Source organism: Peromyscus maniculatus, chromosome 2 (assembly GCF_049852395.1).
Source record: "Peromyscus maniculatus bairdii isolate BWxNUB_F1_BW_parent chromosome 2, HU_Pman_BW_mat_3.1, whole genome shotgun sequence".
NCBI lineage: Eukaryota > Metazoa > Chordata > Mammalia > Rodentia > Cricetidae > Peromyscus > Peromyscus maniculatus.
The window spans coordinates 4,249,054-4,276,943 of NC_134853.1; the positions used below are offsets into that span (position 1 = coordinate 4,249,054).

The 27,890-nt window shown below is 41.5% G+C and overlaps 1 protein-coding gene and 1 long non-coding RNA gene across 3 annotated transcripts in view; one reads left to right on the forward strand and one right to left on the reverse strand.

Moving 5' to 3' along the window:
• Nucleotides 1-13,640: 13,640 nt before the first annotated feature.
• Cpa6 (carboxypeptidase A6) overlaps nucleotides 13,641-27,890 on the reverse strand; it is a 315,011-nt gene continuing 300,761 nt past the window's right edge. For both annotated transcript variants that reach the window (XM_006974688.3, XM_076563702.1), the window contains exons 9-11: nucleotides 26,554-26,756; nucleotides 18,689-18,773; nucleotides 13,641-14,214 (exon numbers count right to left, since the gene is read on the reverse strand). In XM_006974688.3, coding sequence (XP_006974750.2) covers nucleotides 14,027-14,214; nucleotides 18,689-18,773; nucleotides 26,554-26,756 — 476 coding nt within the window. In that variant the 3' untranslated portion in view covers nucleotides 13,641-14,026. The remainder of the gene's footprint in view (nucleotides 14,215-18,688; nucleotides 18,774-26,553; nucleotides 26,757-27,890) is intronic.
• Nucleotides 15,047-27,552, forward strand: LOC143271790 (uncharacterized). Its single transcript, XR_013048928.1, has 2 exons — nucleotides 15,047-16,141; nucleotides 26,903-27,552. It is a non-coding gene; the product is annotated as an uncharacterized LOC143271790 (long non-coding RNA).

Sequence of the window (27,890 nt, forward strand, 5' to 3'; positions counted from 1 at the left end):
ACAAGAAACTTCCCTTGCCTTGACTGTTGACAGTATGCTGTCTAAACTGGACAAGGAAGACACAAAAGAAAGCAATTGCCAAACTTTGCCATGACAAGGCATGACAGTTCTTCGTTAGATATTCTAGACCTTAGGCTGAAGATAGATGCCACAATGTTGCAGAGGAAACTTGGGTGACTGTCCAGGCAGCTAGATGTCTATGTCATTCCTATAGTTTTGGAAGTTGTTTACTCTGCACTACCTATTTACTTAGGTAATATTATACCCTTCTCAGTTCTTTGATGGGGTTGAAGACTAGATAGTTATAGTTACAGTTTTCCTTAGTTATGATAGAAAGTAAATTAGGTATAAAACTTTGGACTCACCAAGAGAGGATAGATAATATTTTCCCTGAATTTGCCAAATGCAAATGGACTTGGTACTGTGAATGTAATTCTTACCTGATAATTGTTTTTATTGTATATAGTTTTACTGTGTTCAAGTTAAAATCTTCCCTTTTTATTTAGACAAAAAGGGGGAAATGTTGTGGGATATTTGTACACTGGGTAAAGATGTATTGCTGTGGTTGGTGTAATAAGAGCTGAATGAATGGTGGGTGGGAGGGGGGAGAATAGGGGAACCCGTGGCTGATATGTAGAACTGAATGGTATTGTAAAATAAAATAAAATAAAAAATGAAAAAAAAAGAGCTGAATGGCCAATAACTAGGCAGGAAGAGGTGAGACTTTTGGTGACAGAGAGGACTCTGGGAAGAAGAAAGGTGGAGTCACCAGCCAGAGGAGAGGAAACAGGAGGTGCAAGATGGAAGAGAGGTAATGCCATGTAGCCAAACATAGATTAATATAAATGGGTTAATTTGTTAATCCCAGCACTCGGGAGGCAGAGGCAGGCGGATCTCTGTGAGTTCGAGGCCAGCCTGGTTTCCAAAGCGAGTTCCAGGAAAGGCGCAAAGCTACACAGAGAAACCCTGTCTCGAAAAACCAAAAAAAAAAAAAAAAAAAAAAAAAAAAACTAGTTAGGAGCAAGCCTAAGCTAAAGCCAAGATTTTATAATTAATAATGTATCACTGTGTTGTAATTTGTGGGCTGGTGGTCCTGACTACATAACACATGTATGTTATATAGGAGATTGGGGAGCTACATTATCTGGGTTCTCTCTTGGCAAAGCAGGATACTTATGGCTCTGCCTACACAAACATGGTAATAGCAATCAATGCTTCCTAGTCACACAGAAGTCAGAGCAATTGTCCACTAGGATTTTTGGTGATTGAAACCAAGGCCTTGTGCATGCTAGGCAAATGTTCTATCACTGAGCTACATCTTCCAGCTTGATTATAGATTTTAATGTTAGCAAGGATGGACTATAGCTAGTCTATCTCAAAATATATTATCAAAATGATTATATATTTCAAAGAATATAGCCTAAGAATTCTAAATTTTCAATTTTTTCTTTGAATGTGATTTAAAAAGAAGATATGTAATTTTCAACAACGAACCTTAAAATATCCTTTCTTTGTATTCATATTAAATTTCTTGCTCATGCCTTTACTCTGTATGGCTCCTAGTAAACCTCCCGTGCCTCATCTAAAGATCTTGTTCATGATTTGTTTTCTTCATCTCTCAATTTTCCACCATTCAACTCAAGAATTGGTATAGTCAAGCAGAATCCAGGAAGGAGGCAGATGTAGGAGACTGAAGTAAGAAAAGCTAAAACTCTCTTCAGCACTAGAGGGAAGGGAAATGCTGGTGCATGGAAAACATGTAGTCAGCCATAAGACAGACACCTTTGCTAGAGATATTTTAAGTACTTCCTAAAATAGTCGACTGATTGTAACGAAGTATGCAGTTGCCCTAAGACTTGTGGTTGAAATTTTGATGGTTATTCAAAGAGACTTCTGTATAAAAGCACCTTGACTAGAGGCAATAAATAAAAATGAATAGACCTTCATGTGTTTTGAAAGAAAGAGAAAGGCTAGTGTTTATGCTTGACAGTCTAACAAAAGAATGTGAGTGTGATTTCTAGTTCTCGGTACAGAATTAGTTTGGAGGCAGTAGATTCTACTCAGTGTTATTCTTGGAAATAGTTGATTCTTGGCTGCTCCTGGTGATGTAGCGAGCATTGCTTGTTTTAGGGTATCCTCATTTATCTCTCATGAGAGCTCATGATACATGAAGTGACACATCAAATACTAATTCTTTTATGGTATTTTTTTTATCCTGATACAAAACCAATAAACCATCAATGTCCATACCACAAACCACAAAATGGATACTCTTAGGTCAATAATTCTGCAGACAGATAGATGCATACAAATGCATCTAACAACATAACTTCTGTTTAGCAGCTATCAGATAGTCTTCCTTAATGTGTTGAAAACAGCTTCAATTACTCAAGAGTTCTAACCAGGTTAGCAGTCATTCATATCTCTGAAGTGTAACTGTAATGGAAATTCAGTAACTGACTTCATGTTTTCTACTGTTATAATACAACCAACTAGGTGATTGCAAAAAGCTTATTGAAACCGCAGTTTGGAAGCTGAGAATTCAAGAGAGTGGTGCTGACATGTGGTGAGGGCCTTTTGTTGCATCAAAACATGATAGAGGCCATCATGTGATGAGATAACAAACCTACTAAATCAGACTTCTTATGAAGCTGTTAATGCCATCACAGGGCCCCTTGCATAAGAGCTTACCCAGTTCTAGTTAACTCTTTACGATCCTGTATTCACTGTTTGCATACGAACTTGGGGATTGAATTCTCACCATATGGCATTTGGTGTTTCTACTCAGACCATAGCAGTAACTGATCTTCATACCAATCATGTGGTTGTTGCTAATGTATTTTCCCAGAGTATGCACACTTGTCTGCCAGCTCGCTGTGACAGAAGGCTGCTAATTTTTGAATTCTTCCCAGTTGGGGAAACATTTACTGTTCAGTTAATTTGAAGCTAAGAACCCACCATTTCCTTGCTATATCACTAGGTCATGGAGTTAGCTTCTTAGTTTAATTCATAATTAAATTATAAAGCTAATTATAATGTCTACATACTATAATGTCTTCAGCTGTAATTGGATGTGCTTGTTTCACCTGTGCTGGGCTGGCACAGGAAGAATAGATGTTTTGTGCAGAGGTCCCCATAGGGCATCCACTAGGGAAAGAGGACACAGTCCTATAGGTCATCATTGTGATACAGTGTCGGGGTTGGAAGCAAGGAGTTAATTAGAATCTGCCTTCAATGAACTTCAAGCTTATTTTCATGGGATTTTTCACCTGTCTTAGCAGTTCTTGGTATCGTGTGTTTTGGGAAATGCATTAGGTATTCAGTGAAGCTGTTTTCAGGCTTATTATGCAATATTCTGATTATGATTCATGAAAATATTCCATTAAATACAATCATTATATAATTACTGTGCTTAATCTACAACATAATTAACATTTGCATGGAATTCTGATTTAATCAATTAGTTTTTAATCCAGTCTAACTTAGGTGTAAATACTTTTTATGATGCATCAGCCCCAAACAAGCATCAAGAACTGAGGTAATATACAACTTAAAGTAAAAGTAACACATTTTCTATGTAATGTTGCACACATCAAAATTTGAATGATAATTTTGTGATTCAAAAAGATAAGTTAAGCCGGGCGGTGGTGGCGCACGCCTTTAATCCCAGCACTCGGGAGGCAGAGGCAGGCGGATCTCTGTGAGTTCGAGGCCAGCCTGGTCTCCAAAGCGAGCTCCAGGAAAGGCACAAAGCTACCCAGAGAAACCCTGCCTTGAAAAACCAAAAAAAAAAAAAAAAAAAAAAGTAAAAAAAAGATAAGTTAAAATAGATTACTCTACTTCTTCTTTTTTTTTGTGATATATATTTTTTATTTTACAATACCATTCAGTTCTACATATCAGCCATGGGTTCCCCTATTCTCCCCCCTCCCACACCCTCCCCTTACCCCCAGCCCACCCTCCATTCCCACCTCCTCCAGGACAAGTCCTCCCCCGAGGACTGTGATCGACTTGGTAGACTCAGTCCAGGGAGGTCCAGTCCCTTCCTCCCAGACTGAGCCAAGTGTCCCTGCATAAGTTCCTGGTTTCAAACAGCCAACTCATGGAATGAGCACAGGACTTGGTCCCACTGCCTAGATGCCTCCCAAACTGATCAAGCCAATCAACTGTCTCACCTATTCAGAGGGCCTGATCCAGCTGGGAGCCCCTCAGTCTTTGGTTCATAGTTCATGTGTTTCCATTCATTTGGCTATTTTTTTTCAATAATTGAGTAAAACTGAAATTTATTATATGCCACAGTCGTCCTAGGGACCTCCATGCTATATATATAGCCTCTATGGTTCTATGGGTTGTGGTCTGATTGTTCATTTTATATCTAGAATCCACCAATGAGTGAGTACATACCATAACTGTCTTTCTGGGTTTGGGTTACCTCACTCAGGATGATTTTTTCTAGTTCCATCCATTTGCCTGCAAATTTCATGCTTTCATTGTTTTTCTCTGCTGAGTAGTACTCCATTGTGTATATGTACCACATTTTTTTCATCCATTCTTCCGTTGATGGGCATCTAGGTTGTTTCCAGGTTCTGGCTATTACAAATAGTGCTGCTATGAACATAGCTGAGCATGTATCTTTATGGTATGTGTCAGCATTCTTTGGGTATATGCCCAAGAGTGGGATGGCTGGGTCTTGAGGTAGTTCGATTCCTAATTTTCTGAGAAACCGCCATACTGATTTCCATAGTGGTTGTACAAGTTTACATTCCCACCAACAGTGGAGGAGTGTTCCCTTTGCTCCACATCCTCTCCAACATTGGTTGTCATTGGTGTTTTTGATCTTAGCCATTCTAACAGGTGTAAGGTGGTATCTCAGAGTCGTTTTGATTTGCATTTCTCTGATGATTAAGGATGTTGAGCATTTCTTTAAATGTCTTTCAGCCATTTGTAGTTCTTGTTTTGTGAATTCTCTGTTTAGCTCTTTAGCCCATTTTTTAATTGGACTGTTCAGTGCTTTGATGTCTAGTTTCTTGAGTTCTTTATATATTGTGGAGATCAATCCTCTGTCAGATGTGGGGTTGGTGAAGATCTTTTCCCAATCTGTTGGCTGTCTTTTTGTCTTATTGACTGTGTCTTTTGCCCTGCAAAAGCTTCTCAGTTTTGAGAGGTCCCATTTATTAATGGTTGTGCTCAGGGTCTGTGCTGTCGGTGTTTTATTTAGGAAATGGTCTCCAGTGCCAATGCGTTCAAGAGTGCTTCCTATCTTCTTTTCTATTAAGTTTAGTGTAACTGGATTTATGTTTAGGTCTTTGATCCACTTGGACTTGAGTTTTGTGCATGGTGACAGATATGGATCTATTTGTAATCTTTTACATATTGACATCCAGTTATGCCAGCACCATTTGTTGAAGATACTTTCTTTGTTCCATTGTATAGTTTTGGCTCCTTTGTCAAAAACCAGGTGTTCATATGTGCATGGATTAATGTCAGGGTCTTCAATTCGATTCCATTGGTCCGTATTTCGGTTTTTATACCAGTACCAAGCTGTTTTTATTACTATAGCTCTATAGTAGAGTTTGAGGTCCGGGATGGTGATGCCTCCAAGGGATATGCTGCATACAAGAAACACACCTTATCTCCAAAGACAGACTTTATCGTACTCTACTTCTTCTAATAGTCTCTTAAATTTTGATTGTAGTGTTATAACTTGAACCATATGTATGACTTCAGTGTACCTGTCTGTTGGAGACAGGGTTATTTCAGCTGTATTTGGTCAGGTGATGTCATATTGGAGTAGGCTACATGACCTCCTATGACTAGTGTTTTATTTTTGTTGCTGAGATAAAGCACTCTGACCAAAACCAGTTTGGGGGTGGGGTGGGGAGAGAATTTATTTCAGCTTACACTTCCAGGTCACAGTCTATCACTGAGAGAAGTCAGCTGAGGAACTCAAGGTGGGACTCACAGAGGAAGGCTGCATATTGGCTTGCTCCCTGGTGTTTATGCTCAGTTAGCTTTTTAAAAAATGCAACTCAGGACCATCTGCTTAGAGATGGTACCATCCACAGTGGGCTAGGAACTCCTACATAAGTTGGTAATCAATACAATGCCCCCTGAAGGAAATTCTTCAGCTGAAGGTCCTCCTTGCCAGGTGACTCTAAGTTATATCAAGTTAACAATAAAAGAACTAGTGAGCTTAGCCATTCTGACAGATGTAAGATGGTATCTCAGAGTCCTTTTGATTTGCATTTCCCTGATGACTAAGGATGTTGAGCAATTCCTTCAATGTCTTTCAGCCATTTGAGATTCTTCTATTGAGAATTCTCTGTTTAGCTCTATAGCCCATTTTTAAATTGGATTGTTTGATATTTTGATGTTTAGTTTCTTGAATTCTTTATATATTTTGGAGATCAGCCCCCTGTCAGATGTTGAGTTGGTGAAGATTTTTTCCCATTCTTTAGGCTGTCATTTTGTCTTATTTGCTGTGGGTTTTTTTTTGCCTTACAGAAACTTCTCAGTTTCAGGAGGTACCATTTATTACTTATTGCTCTCAGTGTCTTATGTTGGAGAGGATGTGGAACAAAGGGAACACTCCTCCACTGTTGGAGGGAATGCAAACTTGTACAGCCTCTTTGGAAATCAGTCTGGCAGTTTCTCAGAAAATTGGGAATCAATCTTCCTCAAGACCCAGCTATACCACTCTTGAGCTGGTATATCAATAAAAAATTTCTTAATAAAAAAAGTTACCAAGGAATGCTCAATCATACCACAAGGATACACACTCAACTACGTTCATAGCAGCATTATTTGTAATATTCAGAACCTGGAAACAACCTAGATGTTCCTCAACTGAAGAATGGATTAATAAAATGTGGTACATATACACAATGGAGTACTATTCAGCAGTAAAAAACAATGACATCATGAAATTTGCGGACAAATGGATGAAACTAGAAAATATCATCCTGAGTGAGGTAACCCAAACTCAGAAGTACAAACATGGTATGTACTCACTCATAAGTGAACACTAGATATAAAGCAAAGGATAACCAGACTACAACCCACAGCTCCAGAGAAGGTAGCTAACAAGGAAGACCTAAAGAGGAACTCATGGGTCACCCTGGGAAGGGGAAATAGATGAGATTTTCACGAGTATACTGAGAATGAGGGGTGGGCAGTGGAGGGTAGGGGATGGGGGATGAGAACATAAGGGAACAGGATGGTCGAGCTAGAACAGGGACAGAGTGGGAGAGCAATGAAAGAGATACATGATAGAGGGAAACATCATGGGTATAGGGGAAAACCAGGTGCTAGGAAAGTTCCCAGGAATCCAGAAGGATGACCCCAGCTTAGACTACTAGCAATAGTGAAGAGGGTACCTTAACAGGCTTACCCCAGTAATCAGATCAGTGAATATCCTAACTATCATCATAGAGCCTTTCTCCAGTAACTGATGGAAGCAGATGCAGAGATCCACAGCCAAACACCAGGCTGAGCTCCAGGAGTCCAGTTGAAGAGAGAGAAGAGGGATTCTATGAGCAAGGGGTGGGGTTGGGGTTCAAGATCATGATGGGGAAACTTACAGAGACAACCAAACCAAACTAGTGGGAACTCATGAACTTTAGACCAACACCTGTGGAGCCTCCACGGGACTGGACTAGGCCCTCTGCATAAGCGAGACAGTTGTGTAGCTTGGTCTGTTTAAGGGCCCTCTGGCATTGGGATCAGAATCCATCCCTGGTGTGCATGAACTGGCTTTTTGGAGCCCACTACCTATGGTGGGACACCTCGTACAGCCTTGAGGCAGGGGGAGGGGCTTGGACCTGCCTTAAGTCAATGTACCAGGCTATGCTGACTCCCCATGGGAGGCCTTACCTGCTTGTAGGAGGGAATGGGGAATGGGTGGGGGCAGAGAGGCTGGAGGGGCAGGAGGAGGAAAGAGGGGGAATCTGTGATTGGCATGCAAAATGGATAGAAATTTTCTTAATAAAAAAGTTACTAATTAAAAAAAAAAAAGAACTAGTGAGTACAGTATAAGCAGTGTTCTGATAAGAACCTGGTCATGTGAAGGGGGAGACATACAATGTGAAGGTTAGAGCTGTGTAGCTGAAGGTCAAGGAGTGCCAAAGAAAAGAGCTGAAACCGACCAGAGAAGATAGGAAGGCACAGCAGCTTCTCCTTGACATGTCAGAGGGAGCACAGTCCTACTGATGCTTGAGTTTAAAATTCTAGCCTTCAGAACCACGAGTTCATACATTTCTATTGCTTTAAGCCCCACCCCCATTTGGAGTACTTTATTATGGCACCCCTAAGAAACTTTAACACTTGCTAAAACTCAGTGGAAAAATAAAATCGTATAATCAGCATTATAAAATTACTTTATAGTAGTGTGTGTACAGGGAATATTTTACTAAGAATTTTTAAAATGCATGTTCTATTTATAGTTGAAGAATATGTTATAGTCTTAAGCAAGAATTGACATAAATATAAGATTTCTGTTCTTCATACACAGCACCTAGCAGAGTGCTTTGAACATAAATCATCTCTCCATATATTCTGTGGCTTAGTTTAAAAATATTAAATATGAAAATAGCCTATAAATATTAAAATACCTACTTAAAGGACCTGAGGCATAAAATGTATACAGTATTACTGAAATGTGAGAGTCACCATGGCTAAGAATTTACATGAACTTCATCAAAACTATTTCATTCTGAATCTACATATGGATAGTAAAGAAACTGGATACCCTGAAGTCAGGGGATTATTATTGTTATCATTACTATTACTTGTGTGTGCACATCTTTCTTTGTCCTCTGAAAAGTATTCTTAGCACTTCTGCTGTGTGACAGAAAGGATAAATAAAATAATGTGAATATCTAGTTCTGGGCATTACTTGCCAACTATGTTTACTATGTTGGGCTTGGTAAGGCTAGACCTCGAATATAATGACGAATACATTTTGAGGCTCATCTATATATTTGTTGTGTTTTTCTCCTCCACAAATTGTTGTCAAAGGGGTGATGCTATTTGATGGATGGACACCAGTCAAAGGTCTGAGCTCCCAACCATGGGGCAAAGTTTCCTGGCAGCAAGAACCACACAGGTCACTAGACAAGACATGCTGGTGTCTTGTCAGGGGACATACCTGTTGTCAGGTTCTTTGAGAAATATCTTATTTCCATCCCTGGAGTCTTCATCGGCCTCCACCCCTCCTTATTGTGCTGGCCATTTTGGCTTGTACCTGTGCTACTGGTAGAGATGTAAGAAGGGTGTATGTACCCTCTGGCCCCTGGCCACTCTGAGTGTTTGCTGCTGGAGGAGTGTATTTCTTCTCCACAGAACCAAGCCTATTTTATCTAAGACTTGTCCTCTAAATATGTCTCTGGAATGGTAAAAAGAAAAATTAGTGTGGTGGCACATGTGTTAATTCCAACATTAGGGAAACAGAGTCAGGAGGGTTGTGACTTTGAGGTCATCTTGGCCTACATTGCAAAACCCTGTCTCAAAACAAGAAAGTAAGGATGACTTTGCTTTTAAAATATTGTTTTTCTTTAAAAGAAGTATATGCTTTTATATGTGCATTTCTTGATTAAAAATAAAATTGGTCTTGTTTTCTATGACTCTTCTTCAAGAGGCTCATATTGACACTCCCAGGAGTGCCTCATATCATTCTTGTGCCCCCTTTTTCTTAATCCTTGTGCTTATGTCTATATTAAAATGCCTTTATTAACTTTCTCCTTGAATGAAAGTTTATCTAGTAACATGCAGAAGAGTATGCTAAAACAACAGTCCTTCATCCCATCCTCTGTTACTTCCTATTCTCTTTCATTAGTCCGGTAATTTTTAATCTTTCTGTTTACATTCTTTTCTCACCTTTATTTGTGTGCATGTTTCTGGGCACATGCATGTATACACACACATGCATACCACCGTGTACTTGTGGAGGTCAGAGGACAACTTGTGGGAGTTAGCTCTCTCCTTTTACTATGTGGGTTCCAGGGATTGAACTCAAGTCAGGCTTGTTGCGAATCTCACCTGGTGAGCCATCTCACTGGCCCTGTTTTCTGATTTTAAATAGCACATGTATTTAGGTTTTTCTTCCGGCCTTAGAGACGACCTGACTTCCTTCTATGGAGGGGCCATGAAGACTAAGCTGCTGTTTTGTGCTCCCATCTCCCTTGCATTTGCTTCCTTCTGTCCCGGAATGTTTACGTCTGACACTATTTGACTTTGTATTATTTAGAACTAAGTCATGCAGCATTCTAGGATAGCTCTTTAATCCCGCCCCCTTGGAGGCCAGCTTAAATACAGTTGTTTTTGTTTTTTGTTTTGATTTTTGGGTTTCTCTGTGTAGCTTTGTGCCTTTTCCTGGATATCTTGCTCTGTAGACCAGGCTGGCCTCAAACTCACAAAGATCCGCCTGCCTCTGCCTCCCGAGTGCTGGGATTAAAGGCGTGTGCCACCAACACCCAGCTTAAATACAGTTTTTGCTCGCTTGTTTTTCTATGCTTTTATTGTGAGTTCAACCTTAAGCCCTGTACAAGCATTGCCCTGGACATATTTGTGTGTATTTCACACATATATCGTCATGCTCATCAGAAACCTCAGTTCTCTTCCTTCCACTTAAGTTAATCCTTTTTCAAGTCCATCACAAAACTGCTACCTGGGACCTTTCCTTACTATCTATCACCTTGGGATTTCTCTCCACACCTGTCTCCTATGTTGGATGGTCCTTGTGCTCCCTTTATTATCCCTGTTACTAAATACAGACACAAACAAAGGAGCCGATAATTATTTTGGGTGGCAGTTTCAGAACTGCCGTCCTTGGTCTTGGTTCTGTTGATTTTGGGCCCATGGAAGAGCAGCACATCATGGCCAAAAAGTGCTTGACAGAACTTGAACTTTCTCATCTCGTGGTGGCCACGACACCGGGAAGGGCCCAGGGACACAAGAGCCTTGACACCCTGTCTGGCTGACGTACCTCCTCCAGGGAAGCCCCACTCCTCAAGTTTCATTGCTTCCAAAAGAGACATCCCTAACAGATGAGATTTTTGGGGGGACGTTTCATATCCAAACATGATTATGTGTTTTGGAATCCTACATCTCTTTCGATTTATTCCCACTAGGACTTTCCAGGAAGAGGGAAATTATTAGAAGCTCACTTTTATGAAAATGTCTGCATTTTACCCTAATATTTCATAAACATTTTTGCGGAGTATATATTTGATGTGTGTGTATGTGTGTGTGTGTGTGTGTGTGTGTGTGTGTGTGTGTGTTTTCCTTCAAATTCCTGAAGACATTTCTCCATCATCTTCAACTTGAGTGGTACCAGTGAAGTTTGTGCTACATATGTCCTTGTTCCTTTGGCCATTTTCTCCCCTCTGGAAGTTTTTAGGGCCAGCCATTTGTGCTGACAGTCATGTTTTAGTCAGACAAAACATTTAAGAGGCTTTCCACCAAATGTTTGAGGGTATTACCAGTCTGAACTGAAACAAATCTGAACTAAACTATTGGCTAGAAGTTTATCAGACCATTTAAGAAGTCTGAGTTTGGGTCACAAACCTGCAGCACAACTGATGTGTCCTTCCAAACTCAGTGGTAATTTCCTGCCGCTCTGCTCTTGCCCAAATTGGAAATGGTCACTTTTTCTGCTGGTTCATTAGAAATAGTGTGTGTGTGTGTGTGTGTGTGTGTGTGTGTGTGTGTGTGTGTGTGTGTGTGTGAGAGAGAGAGAGAGAGTGTGTGTGTGTGTGTATTTGTGTGAGTGTGTGTCTCTATACATGTGTGTGATAAGTTTTTTACACCCCAATAAGCCTCTCTGCCGTTGCAGCAATCCAAATAAAACCAAATCAGACCAGATTAGAAAAGCCCCAGTCTAATGGGAAAAGTGTTCCTGAGTGGTTCTCTGCCCCCACCCCACCCCCAAAAAAAAGAGATGGGGAAGAGAGACTGGAAAACCACCTGTCTGTTTTCTGGGATACAGCTTATATCCCCTGTGGGAGTGGTCTTGAACCTCTCTGGGGGTGGAGCTGTGTTTGGTGGGCTTTGAAGGGGTGGGTTAAGGGAGAGAGATGGGGGAGGGGAGTTGAGGTGGATCTTCCACTAGAACAGTGTGTAAAGTAATAAGAGTGTATGGTAATCCAATTCACCCTTACATCGAAGGCACAACTCTTGGAAATCCCAGAATCCTGGCAAAGTGACCCATTAGGCTGTGTCACAGCTTGGTGTAGCCTTGGACTTTGTTCTCTGGTCCCATTTCTCACAATGCTGTGAAATTCAGGTCTGCAAGCATCCCTGAGATCAACAGTGCATGTTTTACCTTTCTAGATTTCTGTATTCATTCAAGGCCTGGCCTAAGATTTCTTTACTTTCCTGTCTAATGGTTTATGGTGATTTAAAGCAATCACAGGCCTGGTGTTTTGGTATATAGGAGCAGTAAAGAGACAGAGGCAGAAGAGGCCCCATCTCAAGAAAAGTTCTATCTTGTCCAGGAGTTTAAGTTATTTTCCATGATGAAGATACATATCCTGTTGTAAATGGAAGTCTATGTCACCTTTATGATCCTGTTTCCTCATTTGAATCATGTACTGTGCAGAGCAAATGAGAATATTAATGTAAAACTCCTGTGTCTGGCACCTGTAATTAATACTGACTTTTGATTTTTGTCAGCATTGGAGAGTGAACCCAAGGCCTCACACATGCTAGGTAAAGTGTCTCACTATTGAGCTACAGCCCTACACCTCTCATTTTTATTTTCAGAGAATTTCATTGAATTGACCATGCTGGCCTTGAACTTACTCTGTAGCCCAGGCCATCTATGATCTTAGAATCCTGATTCAGTCTCTTGAGTATCTTGGATTATAACCATGCCTGACTTATTTAACCTCTCTCTCTCTCTCTCTCCCTTTCTCCCTCCCTCTTTCTCTTTCTTTCCTTTTTGTTTTGTTTTTTATTCTTTTCGAGACAGGGTTTCTCTGTGTAGCTCTGGCTGTCCTGGAGCTAGCTCTGTAGACCAGGCTGGCCTTGGACTCATGAAGATCTGCCTACCTCTGCCTCCAAGTGTGGGGATTAAAAGTATGGGCTACTACCACCCTGATAACTTTTCTTTTTTCCTTTTCTTTTGTAAAGTGGGATTCTCAGAATATAAATGTAAGCCACTCAATCTTGCTGTTATTTATTCTTTGACAATTTCATATATGTATATAATGTGTTTGGATCATTTTCACCCCCTTCTCCTCTCTTAACCCTGTCCTACTCCCTTTGGACGTCTTTTTTTTTTCTTCTAGCACATCCTCCTCCTCCTTTCTCACTCTTTTTTAAATAACCTATAATTTAATTAGGGTTGTTTGCTTGCATGCACATGAGTGTGGGGTTATTTACTAGATCCTAAGAGACTTAGCAGTGGCTACACATCTGAAGAAAAATGACCTCCCTGTTTCCCAGCAGCCCTTCACCACCACTACATCCCCAGTTAGTGGGGAGCCTCAGGCACCCCTCCTCTACCTGTGATTCGGTGCTGCTGGGGTCTCTCTTGCACAGGGAACCATAGTTGCTGTGGGTTCAGGACTCTACTGAAACACTTGCCAGACTTTGTATGGGTGGAAACAGTGCACTAAACTGAGATGAATGTGTGAATAACGTTAGTCTTTGAAAAGTTATATATTTATTAAGAAATACAGATGAGTTTTTCCATTTCAAACAAGAACCAAGTAATTAAACATTATTGGTAACCTAGATCTTAATCGAGGGCATAGAGGTTGATTGAAAGGAAATCCTCAATTAATTTGTACACTTCTTGAGACAAAGGAATTTGAAAACATTCCCTTCCCCATGTAATCAGTTAAGACTCTAAAGGGATATAAAGTGGATTTTCTTCTCATACGAAAGCAGGCTGTGCCCTAATTTTCTATTGTTATAAAGTGTCAAGTTGCATGAAAAGATCCTTTAAGGTCACAGTTACTTTGGCTAAACAGCCTTTGGGTCAGAATCTGCTTTCTCTGGGTTGGTAGAGCAGACCTTGTTTCTCTCAAGGACACTTCTTCAGCAGGTGCATTGTGATATTCTTCACAGCCAGCATGGTCTCTGTGCAGGTGGGTTTGATGAGCATCTCAGGCAGCAAAAATCCAAACTGCCCAGTGTCTCGCAGTTCAAAAGCAAATGCATAGGGAATTCCATTTTTATAAGCCCAATCCATTGAGTTACCGGAGCTTACGTCTAAAAGTCAAAAAGAAACATTCACTTCACTAAAGAGTCTGCATTAGTTTTCACACACACACACACACACACACACACACACACACACACACACACACACACACTGCACATTCACTAAACTCTACCAAATCCTTCCAATGAAATAGCATTTTACTAAGAATGATTTAAGGTAGATGGCTAAGCAGGTAAACTTCTTGCTGCAAAGGACTTGAGTTCAATCATGGAACCCACATAAAGATGGAAAGAGAGAACAGACTCCACCCAGTTGTCCTATGACCTCCATACGCATTCTGCTATACACAAAGGAATAACAAACAAAAATTAAAAGAATAAATGGGTAGTTCTTTGGCCTCTGGCTCATGAATCTTACAAATCATACTTGCCATCATCTTTGGGGATCTGGTCTAGGCATTAATGATTGCCAAGGTGCAGCTTTCGGTTTCTCAACCTCAGTTCCCACAGCATTTCTCTTTACCCTTGCATTACTCACTTTATTCACAAATAAGCAATCTACACCGAGGACCTGCGGTTCTGATGACTCAGTTCTTTTCTGTCAAGGTCTGGGAAATTGGAATTCTGTTTCCGAAGCCCCCTTATTTTCTTCACCTCCCCCATTCTCTCACTCCTGTTGAGCCCTTTCCTGCCTGTGAGTTCTGAAGTTCTGAGGATTTAAACTTTGGTCCTCATGCTTGGTTCAGTAAACGCTTTATCCACCGAACACTGAGCTCCTTTTTTTTTTTTTTTTTTTTTTTGAGACATGTTGAAGTTAAAAACCTTCCTTTTAAATAGGAAAAAAAGGGGGGAAATGATGGGTGATATCATTCTGTATACTGTGAATATGTGTTGATCTGATTGGTTGATAAATAAAGCTGTTTGGCCAATGGTGAGGCAGAACAGGGTTAGGCAGGACATTCTAACTAGAGAGAAAGAAGAAGAAAGGAGACGCTGTCAGCTGCCGCCATGAGAAGCAAGATGTAAAGATACTGATAAGCCATGAGCCACGTGGCAAAGTATAGGTTTATAGAAATGGGTTAATTTAAGATGTAAGATCTAGCTAGTGAGAAGCCTGAGCCAGTAGGTCATACAGTTCATAATTAATATAAACCTTTGTGTGTTCATTTGGGTCTGAGTGGCTGCGGGACTGTAGGGCCATAGGAACTGGGTGGGATCAGAAAAACTTTCAGCTACAGTTTCTCTGTGTAGCTCTGACTGTCCTAGAACTTGCACTTTAGACCAGGCTGGCCTCAAACAAGCAGAGATCCACCTGCCTCTGCCTCTTGAGTGCTGTGATTAAAGGCATGGGACACCATTACCTGGCCTTTTTTTAAACAAACAAACAAACAAACAACAAAAACAAACAAGCAAAACCCCCACAGTCTCATTATGTAGCCCTAACCTGGCCTGAAACTTGCTATATAGACTACACTGGCCAGAACTCACTATATAGACCAAGACGGCTTTCATCAGTCCGCTTTCCTCCAGCTCCAACAACAGAGTGCTGGGATCACAAGCTGCTCTGTTACCTCTCAGATCCCTTTGGCTTTGGCGAAGGACAGAAAATGTGCTGTGGCTCGTGTCCCTCTGCACAGAGTACAAGTAGATGAGTACAAACAGAGATAGCAGGTGCCAAGCATGACATCATGGTGATGTGACAGACCCATTTCTATGGTAACAGATTGTTCTCTGTAAATATAATAGTGTGGCTATGCTTTGTTCCAAAATGAGCATGCTGGTAAGACTTAGAAAATGACAAAATGGTCAATATAGGTATTACATTGGTATCAGTTGGTATGTGATTGATTGGAAATGCTACTTTCCCCGTTCAAGAGAACTATTAAGTGGCAGTTCTAAAGTCAGGCAAAGTAGCTGTGGCTGTGGCAGAAGGATGGCAAATTTAATGTAAGCTTTGGAAATACATCAAGACCATGTGAGTAAAGAAGGGAGGGGGAGTAGGGGGGCAGAGAAAGGGTGAGTCAGAGGGAAAAGTGGGGGGTGGGCAGAGGGAGGGAGATAAAAGGGAGGTAGGTGGGAAGACAGGTAGGGAGGGAGCTGAAACCATTTTAAAAGGTCAACAAGGACCTACGATCATGAACGATGGAATAAACCCACTGACACTTGTACCCTGCTCATTTTTAATATAAACTTATTTGACCGGTAATGTTAATGAACAAATTGACCTTTCTTGAAGAAAATGAGGGGTAAGACTGTAGGGAAAAGGGGCTGGCTAGGGAAACCCACCCTGACCCTGGAGCCCAGAATTAGGGAGGGATGGCTCAGATAAGGCCAGTGAGAGAAACACAGTTTAGCTCAGATCAGAGCCATCTCTGCCCCTGTCCAACTGACATGAGAAATCAACCAATCACAGAGCAGGACAGCAGAATCCTGGCCCTAGGGCCCAGGACCAGGGAAAGAAACACAGCTTGTGTTTGGGACCTGAGCCAGAGAAATGAACCAAGGAAATATGCCCTGACTCTGAAACCAGTACCAAAGAAACACTCTTGGCCCCTAGAATCAGTCAGTGAATGAAATGTGCCCTGGCCTTAGAGGTAGTGTCAAAAAGCTAAGTAAGGCCAGTGAGAGAAACACAGTTTAGCTCAGATCAGAGCCATCTCTGCCCCTGTCCAACTGACTTGTGAAACCAACCAATCACAGAGCAGGACAGTAGAATCCTGGCCCTAGGGCTCAGGACCAGGGAAAGAAACAGCCTGTGTTTGGGACCTGATCCGGAGAAATGAGCACTTTATCCCCAAACCCAGAACCCAGGAAATATGCCCTGACTCTGAAACTGAAACTCTGAAACTACCAAAATAACACTTTTGGCCCCTAGAATCAGAGTCAGTGAAAGAAGTGTGCCCTGGCTTTAGAGGTAGTGTCAAAAAGCCAAGAAAGGCCAGTGAAAGAAACACAGTTTGGCCCTGAAATCAGGGCCATCTCTGCCCCTTGCTCACAAAACTGGCCAATCCCTGGGCAGAAAATAAACTAACCAATCACAGTTGACTCTGCCCCTTAGACATCCTATATTATAAACCGCCCTGCCCGGTCAGTTGTGAGCTGTTCTCTCCATCCTGGTAGAGGCAACTACTCTCCTGGACTCCTCCTTCCCAAATAAACCTCTTTCTCAAAAGAGTATTGGGTGAAGACCTTCATTGACTGGTGAACAGAAGAACCTTGCTGGGACGTCCCATAGTGGACTGAGCGAGAAAGAGCTGGTAACACTGAGCCAGAGATTGTGGCTCTCCAGGAGAGGAGCAGGATTGCTGTGTCCTGCGGGGAGACCATCCCCCATCATACCATCATACCAGGTATATCCTGACCTTCCCGAAGAGTCAGGATACCCTGACTTCCCTGAAGAGTAAGGATATCCTTCCTTGCTGTAGCAGTTCCAGGCCTGACTCTCCTGAGAAGTCAGAAAACCTTTCTTTCCAAGGTTGGGCTGTTTCTTTGCAGTCTCAGCTGTCAGAGCTGTGCCAAACAGCTCCAGGTGTCCGGGACACCTTCAGGGCAGAGCTCTTGTCCTAAGTAGCTCTGGGGTGTCCGGGATACCTCGCCCTCTAGGGTTGAACTGTCTCCTCGCAGTTTTAGCCATCAATTTACTAACATTTTGGTGCCCAAACCCCAGACACCAAACCCAGAGCTTTTGCAGTTTACTAACAAAGGCAGTAAGACTATGTAAAGAAACCAAGGAGAAACTTGGCCTTATGGAGGAACATAAGCAGATTCCAGTTAAGTACACACAGACACACAGCACGTGATCACATGCACACAGACATTTACATATATGTGCTTGTTCACTAGATTTTCCAGATAACAATACATTGTAGAATTTGGAAGGCCACAAGAAATGATGTAATCCAATTACTCATGTGGCATTTGGAGAAATTAAAAAGCCAGAATTAATCAATACCCTGGCCAGGACAACATGTCTGGCAGGCTCAGGAATAGAATCCATACCATACAGTATCCAAGTTCTTTCCATATCCTTGGTTCCTTTTTATTTTATATAAAAGAAACACTTTAAAACCAGTCTTGAAGAGAAAATCACGATGAGGATGCTGTATAGGAAATGCCATTTCATAACAGGAATGGTGGAGACGAAGGATAAAAGGGAAGCTCTTGGAGAGCTGAAACATTTACTTCATTATCTTCCTGAGGCTATTTCCACACGTACAGCACTTACAGATTGCTTAAGGAGCCCATTTTGGTACTTTCCACTGTCAGGGGATCTCAATTCAACTTACAGTCATTACCGCACGCTTAGCATATTCTCTGCTAAGAACTGGCTTAAATTGGTACAGCAGTTTTTGTCAAGCCGTGGAAAGCGAATCAGATATCAACTCTTCCCATCTTCTTTGGCTAGTGTGATCATCACAAATTTTGCTTCAGGGAGAGCACACTTTTCTTCTTAAAGGGAAGTCATGGCACAGGATATTGGTTCAAGAGAGATGATTCTATACAACGTGCACAGGAAACTTACACAATGTTTGGGAGGCCGGGCCATATCTGTACCGTATCCCATGGACTGACCGAAGTGCCTTCACAGCTTTGCGAGCTGCAAATTCCTGTGAGGGCAAAATGGAGAAACTGGGTCACTTGTATTGCTGCACTGAAGCTTCTAGAAATGTTGATATATTGCTTGAGCCTCATTGGTGGTCAACAGAGAGAGCCGAGAGGGTTCACTAGTTAACAGCTCTATTTAGTAATAGTAATTTGTGATGTTAATAGTATATTTTGCAACACACTTTATTATTATTATTTTTTACAGTGCTGAGGATCAAAGCACATTTTAAAACATAAACTTTTGATTTGGTTGATCCCCACACAAACCAATGATAGACAGCAGTTCTATTATGTAGATGAGGAAAAGAAAGTTCAGTGAGGTTGAAGCCGTGTCCTGGGGTGACCCAGCAAAGAATGGGTGAGCTATGACAAGCGCTCATATGTCCTGAAGCTACTTAGGTGTTCTATCCTCTTCCTTATCTCAGGAGCACTTATTTCTGTGCATGACAAGAGAGTCGACAGGTCTGAGAAAATGTCAATCTTATCTCCAATTCATATCCTGCCCTTAGCAACTTGTCTGTATATATAACATAACAGATACTTAATCGATATTTCTCGTAGGAATGTTGAAGAAGCATAAGTCTGCAAGAGTATTCAGACAATCATATTGATCCACAAGCATGTATTTCAGTAGGTATACACAGATATTTCAAATGCATCTGGATCAATGAAGAAACCACCAAGGAAACGACTGGCTACCTTTATGCTGTGTGTTTGTTCCTACTGGGAACAAGAATATCAATTTAACGACACCTCCTGACTTCTGAGGTTACAGAGTCTCTCACAAAGCTAAGTCAAGCTGCTGCTAAGATGCAGAAAGTCAGAGGAAAAAATAACACACACACACACACACACACACACACACAAACACACACACACATCTCAACATGGTCAAAATCCTAAATGACAGGTATTTTAACAGAACAGTACTGTTCTTAAAACCTTTTCAGATGCTATCAAAGGACTAGTTTTAGTGAGGGTTTGGACAGGTATCAGATGACAAATGAGAGGAAAGAACTATGCTGAAACCAGCACACAACTCTCCCATTTCAATTTGCCTGTGAATAATTTAATACTTCATTTGAAGCACCCTGGGGAACATGGTGGTGTGTGGTGGAGCTAGCCTCTGGTGGCTGTCCTTGTTATGCTCAGGGATACATGTGGCATTGTTTGCTGATTTGTGGCTACTCCAGGGCAGGGCTCCGGGCACTGGCAGACCATTTCATAGTGATCTCACTGGTGGCAACATTCTTACAGGAGCCAATAGAAAAGAAATGTAAACATTGTCATGAGTCTAAGGAAAAAATTCAATATTGTCTCCAATAGTCTTAGCAATGTTCTATAGCAAATGCAGGTGTTCTTACAATTTGAAGATTATTGCATTTTGCTGGTCAGGACACTCGTGTTTTCATTATTTTTGATGACTGTAAAAAAATGTATTAAGAAACAAAACACTCCTTCGCTTATTTAGACAAGGTTTGTGCACAATTTTAACTTATTATACTAAGTTAGCATACAAAGGAATGGAATTCACTGTGGAATTTTCAAACAGGCATCATAACACTTTGTTATAATTCATCCCATCCCCCTGTTTTCCCTGTCCCCTCCCTCCCTATAGACCCCTTTTCTACCACGTGTATTGCATTATCCTCTCTTCCCCCTTTCCTTAAGATCTCTTCCTCATTTTTCATGGTCCTCTTTGAGTTTCACAACTAGTATACACAACCGTACCCACCCTCACCCCTGTCCCCTGAGAGGTATTTAGATTGAGGCTCTTCATATAAGAGAAAACAGTAGGTATTTGCCTTTTTTAATTTTTTATTTATTATTTTTTATATACCTCAAGTCAATTATCTTTTTTTTCAGTTTTTTTTTTAAATTTTTATTTTACGGTATTTGCCTTTTTGAGTTGGCTTGTTTTGTACCACAATGGTTTTTAGTTTTATCCATTTCTTCCTGCAAATGTTATGATTTTTCTTGATAGCTGAATAAATTTTCATTATGTCTATGGAGCACATTTTCTTCCTTCATCTGTTGGTGGGCATCTAGGCTGGTCCCATGTCCTGGCTATTGTGAATAGAGCAGCAGTGAACATGGATGTTGGCTTAGTCTTTTGGGTATGTACCCAAGAGTAGTATGGCTGGCTCTTATGGTAGTTCTATTTTTAGTTTTGGGGGAACCTCCACATTGGTTTCCATGGTGGTTGTGTCAGTTTGCGGCTCTACCAATAGAGTACAAGGGTTAGTCTTTTATCATATCATTGCCAGCATTTATTGCTGGTCTTCTTGATGATGGTCATTCTGACTGGAGTGAGATGGACTCTCAAGGCAATTTTATTTTGCATTTTCCTGATGTTCAACACGTTTTCATATATTTATTGGCCACTTGTAATTTTTTTGGGGAGGGGAAACATATTCAATCATTAGTCCATTTATTGATGGTGATGTTTGTTTTAGGGGTGTTTGACTTTGGTAGGTCTTTGCATATTTTAGATAGCAGTCTCAAACAACATAGTTGGCAAAGATTTCTTCCCTATTTTGTAGGCTCCTTCAGTCTGCTGACTGTTTCCTTTGCTGTGCAGAAAGGTTCTAATTTCATGGAACCCCCTTTCCCAGTTTGGGGGGTTACTTCTTGTGCTATTGGAGGTCTTTTCAGACAATCCTTGTCTAAATCTTGAAGCATTTTACCTATGTTTTTCTCTAGTAGTCTCAAAACTTTATGTTTCAGCCTTTGATCCATTTTTAATATATTTTTGAGCAGGGTGAGAGATCTGGGTGTAGTCATTTCATTATTCTACACATGGTTATTCCAATTTTCCTGCACAATTTGCTGAGGAGGTTGTCTTCATGCCAGGGATTTTTTTTTTTTTTTTTTTTGCAACCTGTAGAAACCAACTATGTGGTTTGTGTGATGTCTTTGTTAAGATTTCTGTTGCTGTGAAGAGCAACTTAACCCAGGCAACTCAAATAAAGGAAAGCATTTAACTGGGTCTTGCTTAAAATTCAGAGGTTTAGTCCATTACCATCATGGTGGGAGCATGAGAGTTCTACATCTGGGTTGGCAGGCAGCAGGAAGAGACAGTGAGCTGCTAGGCCTGGCTTGAGCTTCTGAAACCTCAAAGCCTGCTTCTAGTGACACACTTCCTCCAACAAGGCCACACCTCCTAATAGTGTTACTCCCTACAAGCCTGTGGGGGCCATTTTCATTCAGACCACCACATGTGAGGATTGTGAGTGTGTCTGTTGGTCCACATGTTTTTTTTTTTTTTTTTTTTTTTTTTTTTTTTTTTTTTTTTAATGCAGTACCATGCTGTCTTTGCTACTGCGGCTCTGGGGCACAACTTGAGGTGTTTTGATGCCCCACTATTGTTTTTTCTGTTTTGGATATTTTGGTTCTTTGTCCTTACATAGGAATTTTAGGGTTGCTTTTTCTACTTCTGTGACTGCTGTTATTGGAACCTTAAAAACATTTATAAAGTATTAACATTTTTGGCTTTTTATGTGTAAGAGTATTTCTGCATGTATGTTTGTGCATCACATGCATGCCTGGTGTCTGTGGAGGCCAAAAGAGTGCATCAGATCCCCTTGGAACTTCAATTACAGATCGTTATAAGCTACCATGTAGTTGTTGGGAATTGAACCCAGGTCCTCTGGAAGAGCAGCCAGTGCTCCTAACTGCTGAACTATCTCTCCAGCCCCATGTTACTGGAATTTTGATAGGGATTATATCAACTCTGTAGGTCATTTTTTGGTAATGCAGGCATTTTCGTAACTTTAATTCTACCCACCTATGAACACAAGAGGTATCACATCTCCTGTGTCTTCAATACAGAAGAAACAAGGTTAAGTAAAAGGGAGAAGAAGAGCAGTGGAGTATATTGCTGTGGAAAGAAAAGAGAAAACAAAACAAAACAAAGCAAAAAACCCCAAAGTTTTCCCAAGAAAGAAGAAGTTCAAATGTACAAATGGATTCATTTATGAAGTGGGGAGGGGTTAAAAGAGGAAAGCTTTTATTTTGAAATAAAAACGAGTATGGTAAAATAAAAGAAACATTACTTAAAGGTATAGTAAAAAGAAGAAAAGGGGTGGACACAGGCAAGAGAAGAGAACAGCATGAAATGATTACCCTATAGTAAAAAAGATATAAGCAAGGTTAGGTGATTATATGAAGGGAAATAAAACATAAAAAGAAAAAAAAAATAAATGTGACAAAGTAAAAGTACCCCCTCCCCAAAAAAGGCAAAAAGTGGAAAAAAAATGAAGCCCTTGGTCTTCAAATTTGGAGACTGCCAGTTATATTCATCAGGAACTATAAGCCAGAAGACCTTGTGAATCTTATCTTTCTGAGCATTCATTCTTGCTAGTGTTGAGCCTGCACTGGACCGGTGTGTGATGTCCTCCCGGGGTGTCTGTACTTAGGCTTGTATGCAGGGTGCTGAGCAGATCTTCTCACCACTCCTGAGATTCCCTCACCATATTACCCACTGGGTACCTAATGTTTTTGCTTTGTCTCTCCCAAGTGCGTCAGAAGGGACAAAGGAGAGGAACCAACCCGCAGCAGTGAGGTATGGTGGGGTGGATGGAGGGCCTGTCTTTGGACTTCCAAGCTCTCCTGAGCATCAACACTGTGATTGGAGGGGTACAGCTGTCAGTATCAAGGCACATCCCCGGAACTTCGGCACGTGGTGCTCTCCAGCAGTGAGCAGTAGATAGGGACGGTCAACTACGGTTATTCTCAGTGGACCTGATTTGCTCTGCTGCTGAGGGTGGGGTTCTCTTTGCCTTAGCAGAACCTCTTTTTTTTTTTTTTTTTTTTTTTCAAAACCAACACCTTTTTTTCATTGCCAGAATGTCTGCTTGCTCCACAACTCTCAGGGTTGTCTCTCACCTTGGGGCTGTGGCAAGTTAAACCGAGTCTCCCTGGTTTGCGGTTGTTGCCTGTTCTCAGGTCTTCAGCAGGGTGGCTCAGTTTTAGGATGCTGCCCATCACTGCCCTCTGAATCATACAGAGTCACAAAATGGAATCCCGTTCTGCTGTGCACATCCACACTGAAACGTCACTGCACCATCAAAACCCACATCTGGCTTTGAGGCTTGCGGGGTCTGTGGGCCTTGTCTGGTAGAAACCCCAGTCTCTTCACCAAGGCTGCCTGGCTTTCCTTCCTGATGAGGCTTCTCTCCCCGCCACAGCGCCTCAGCCTATCCCCACCTCCACTGGAACCATGTTCATCTTGGTGTCTCCTTTTTATGGTCACTGTCCCTCTCTCTGCGCTTACCCAATATATTATCATGACCTGTGAGAATTTTAAAGCCCTTCTTTTCTTTAGAATGGAGTCCAGGTTTCTTATTCTGACTCTTGTCTTGGACTGGGTCAAATGAAGGCAGCTTCCAGGCTGCCATTACACCTGAAAGTCCAGTTCCCACCTCTTCGAGTTCCCTGTTCTTCTGGCGTTCCGATTGCACATACTCTGCTGCTAAGTGGTTTAGCTATGATCTATCCACAAAGAGTGGGCGTTTCATCTTCTCCCCACCCCAAATTGTTTTCAGGGTGGCACAGACATAGGGGATCTCTTCCTTTCCCAATTGTCTCCTTTCCATTGTCCAAAAGGACATTTGTTGGCCCTTGGCTAAGCAAGAAGCACACTTTTATTGAAATATTTCCATGTTTAAAGAAGTTTAATGGACGACCTTTAAAAGTTACCAGAAGTACAGGCTCTTACATATTGGTGGAATATTTTAAAGAATTTTAATAGGATGTAATGGTTTCTTATTACCGTTCAGAGATTTCTTAGTTCCCGAAAATTTTTCGCTTAGTTTTAGTGATTTAGTTTATGCTTAGCCCATTCCAGATTTCTCTCCCCTGCCTCACTCCACCCATATCCCTTTGTATTATAAGTATGTGTTGGTGCCTGTGCGTGTGTGTGTGTGTGTGTGTGTGTGTGTGTGTGTGTGTGTGTGTGTGTGTGTTTGAGGCCAGAGTAGGTGTTGAGGGTCCTCTTCTATCACTCTGACACATTCTTTTGAGGCAGGGTCTCTTCCTCAGCTGGGAACTCAGTTGTTTTTTTTTTTTTTTTGTTGTTGTTGTTGTTTTTTTTGGCTAGGCTGGTAGTCAGCATGGCCCAGCAATTTTCATATTTCTGTCCCCTAAAGTGCTGGAGTTGCAGACCATGCTTGGCTTTTTCCATGGGTATTGGGGATCTGAACTCAGGACTTCATGCTTGTACAACATGACCTTTGAGCCACTATCTTGACATTCTCCACCCCAGATTCCAAAACAATGTCACTCTTGACTTGCAGATTGAATGGTGAGGCGCTGTGGTGGGGGTGGGGTTCAGGTCTCTGTGTGTCGCACGTTCAGCAGCATCCTCGGCCTCTATGCCATAGATGCCAATTGCATCCCTCACCCCTGGTGTAGCAGTCTAAGAAAGGGAGTGGAATTACGAATGGGCAATAATCTAGTTGATTGTGCCATGCTAAGGAAAACTGTAATATCCCTAGACAATGGGGTCTGAAGTCTTCTGGTTTGGTGTGCAATAGGTGGTGCCGGAAGAAGGCAAGCTCCGTGGCTCCTGCCTCTGCTAAGCCTTGCATTATGTGTGCCTTCTCTTTGGCTGTTCCCGGGATATGTGCTTTATATGTTGGTAACAGTAAGTGAAGCATTTCTCGGGGATCTGTGAGTTGTTCCAGTAAATTATAGAAACGGAGGAGGGCGGGTGTCGTGGGAACCTTGGACTTTTTAGTTGGTCTCTGAGGTGGATGCCATCTCATGGGACTTCATCCGTTACTGGTAGAGACTGATGGCAACCCTGGGCAGTTAGCGTCAGAACTGAAATTGGCCGCTTGGTTGGTGATGGAGAAATGATGTTGGAAAAGGCACCACACATATAGTGTCAGGAGTTGAAGAAGAAAAATCAACCACAAACATAAGTGTATAGCATAATAAATGATCACAATGGAACACATGCCTATCACCTTCCAGGTCAAGGAACAGAATAACAGCAATAACCCAGAACTCCTGCACTTCCCCTGGTCACACACCCCTCCCTCTCCCCCAAAGGTAATTGCTACTTTGACTTCCAGCACTATTTATTAGTTTTCCTTCGTTTTGAACTTTATTGGCCTTCCGGTGCTGGAGGCTCTGAAATGGCTCCCTTAATGTGAATTATGCCCTGTAGGCAGCAGCTTGTTGTATCTGTGAGAAAAGGAGAAAGGATCTCATCTTGTCTTTTTCACCCTTATGCAATCTAGCCCTGAAAGTCCCTTCATCCTTGGGACTGGTACGTTAGCTGTGTGCCCAGAGACTTAGCAGCAGTAAGCAAACAACACTTAAAAATTAAAACTTGCTTTTAATTATTGAGCCAGGCTATAATTTATGAACAATTATTGACTCAATAAAGTTAATTACAGTCCTGCATGTGTGACCAAAGCTATAATATTAATCAAATCCACCCTGACCTTTTCTGAATAACCTGTGGTAAGAATGTAAAATATGTTTGAAATGATTGCATTTTGGGAAGCAGTATAGCAGTTAAAAGCAGCAGTCTTGGAGCTAGACTTGGGGCTGAGTCTCGGCTACGACTCTGAGAGTTCTTAGCCTAACTACTTAATGGTCTCAATTTTCTCATCTGTAAAATGGAACCAAGAAAATTTATAAAGAATACATGAGTTCATGAGTATAAAATACTTGAATAAATGCATTTGCTACTATCACTAGTACTCAGAAGTGCAGCCTCAGAAAGAAAACCACAGGGTCTGATACACACATATAAGAACACATACTTACCACACAGCTAAAATTGGGGATCGTTGCATATTTGTAAGAATAGGGATACAGCAACATCTGTGCATAGGCATGAAAGGACAGGTATGCTCTGATGCTTTTTCTGTGTTTGCGAAGGAAGTCAGCCACAGCCTTCACTTCCGGCTCAGATTCTGGGAAAGGACCACAGTAAGTATCATCACAAGGGTGTGTAGAGGCTCCTTCATCTGCAAGTCAGAAAAGAAAAATGGGTTGCGGCGTTCAGGCAGGGAAGAAACCAGAAACACAAACAAGCATGGTTAAACTGGGCCTTTTCTTATTTTCTAAAAAATGGGCGATATTATTGAATAAGCAATCCAATTTCTCATTACAGAAATCAATAATGAAAATTTTGAGCTGATTCAAGCCTACGCACTGTGAGAGGGCCTGAGTGGGAGCCAGGGGCTGGCCGTAAAGCTCTAAGGAACACTTTGAATGAACATCTCTCTCAGCTGTTCATTCTCCTGCTGGAGAAATAATTCTGTGTAATCCCCCACAGCAGGCGAGGCTTCTCATTTATATGCCCCACAACACCTGTACTTTCTTTTCATAGCATTGAACGCACATGTAATTAGTGTTCAATATTTACCTGCTTAACATTCAGGCAGTGTTTACACTGTTCTAGAAGCCTGGGACACAATGGACACAACACAGGAGAAAAGCCTCATTCTATCAGAACCTGCACTGTCACGGTTCTTTGTGGAACTCCGTCTCTTGCTGCACACTTAGCAGCCAGGACAGTTGTAGAAGAGCTCTACGCATGTTTACTGAAGAATTCAATGTCCAATCAAAAGAAAGGCAGGCATCTGAAAAAGTATCTGATCATACACAGATCTTGATGGAGCAAGAACATGAGGCCAGGACAGAACACAAGTTCCATTCTATTTTTAGATCAGAGATGTCTAGACTGACTTATAAAACCCAGGAAACTTCTCATCATGGGGAGCCACTGTGTTAAAAAAAAAAAAAACTTCTAAATTTAATTATCTATCTACCTATCTACCTATCTGTCTGTCTGTCTGTCTGTCCGTCTGTCCATCTGCCCGCCCGCCCATCCGCCCATCCATCCATCCATCCATCCATCCATCCATCCATCCATCCATCCATCCATCCATTTATCTATCATCTATCTTTCTATCCTTTTGAGACAGGGTCTCATGTAACCTGGGCTGGCAGTAAACTCCTAACTGTCCCCCTCAGCCTCCTTGGGTGCCAGGATTACAGGTATGAGCCACCATGCTTGGCTCAAATTTTCCTTTTTTTAAACATTTTTTTCAATGTCCATTTTTGTGGAGAGCAGGCTTATTAAGAGGATGGAAAAA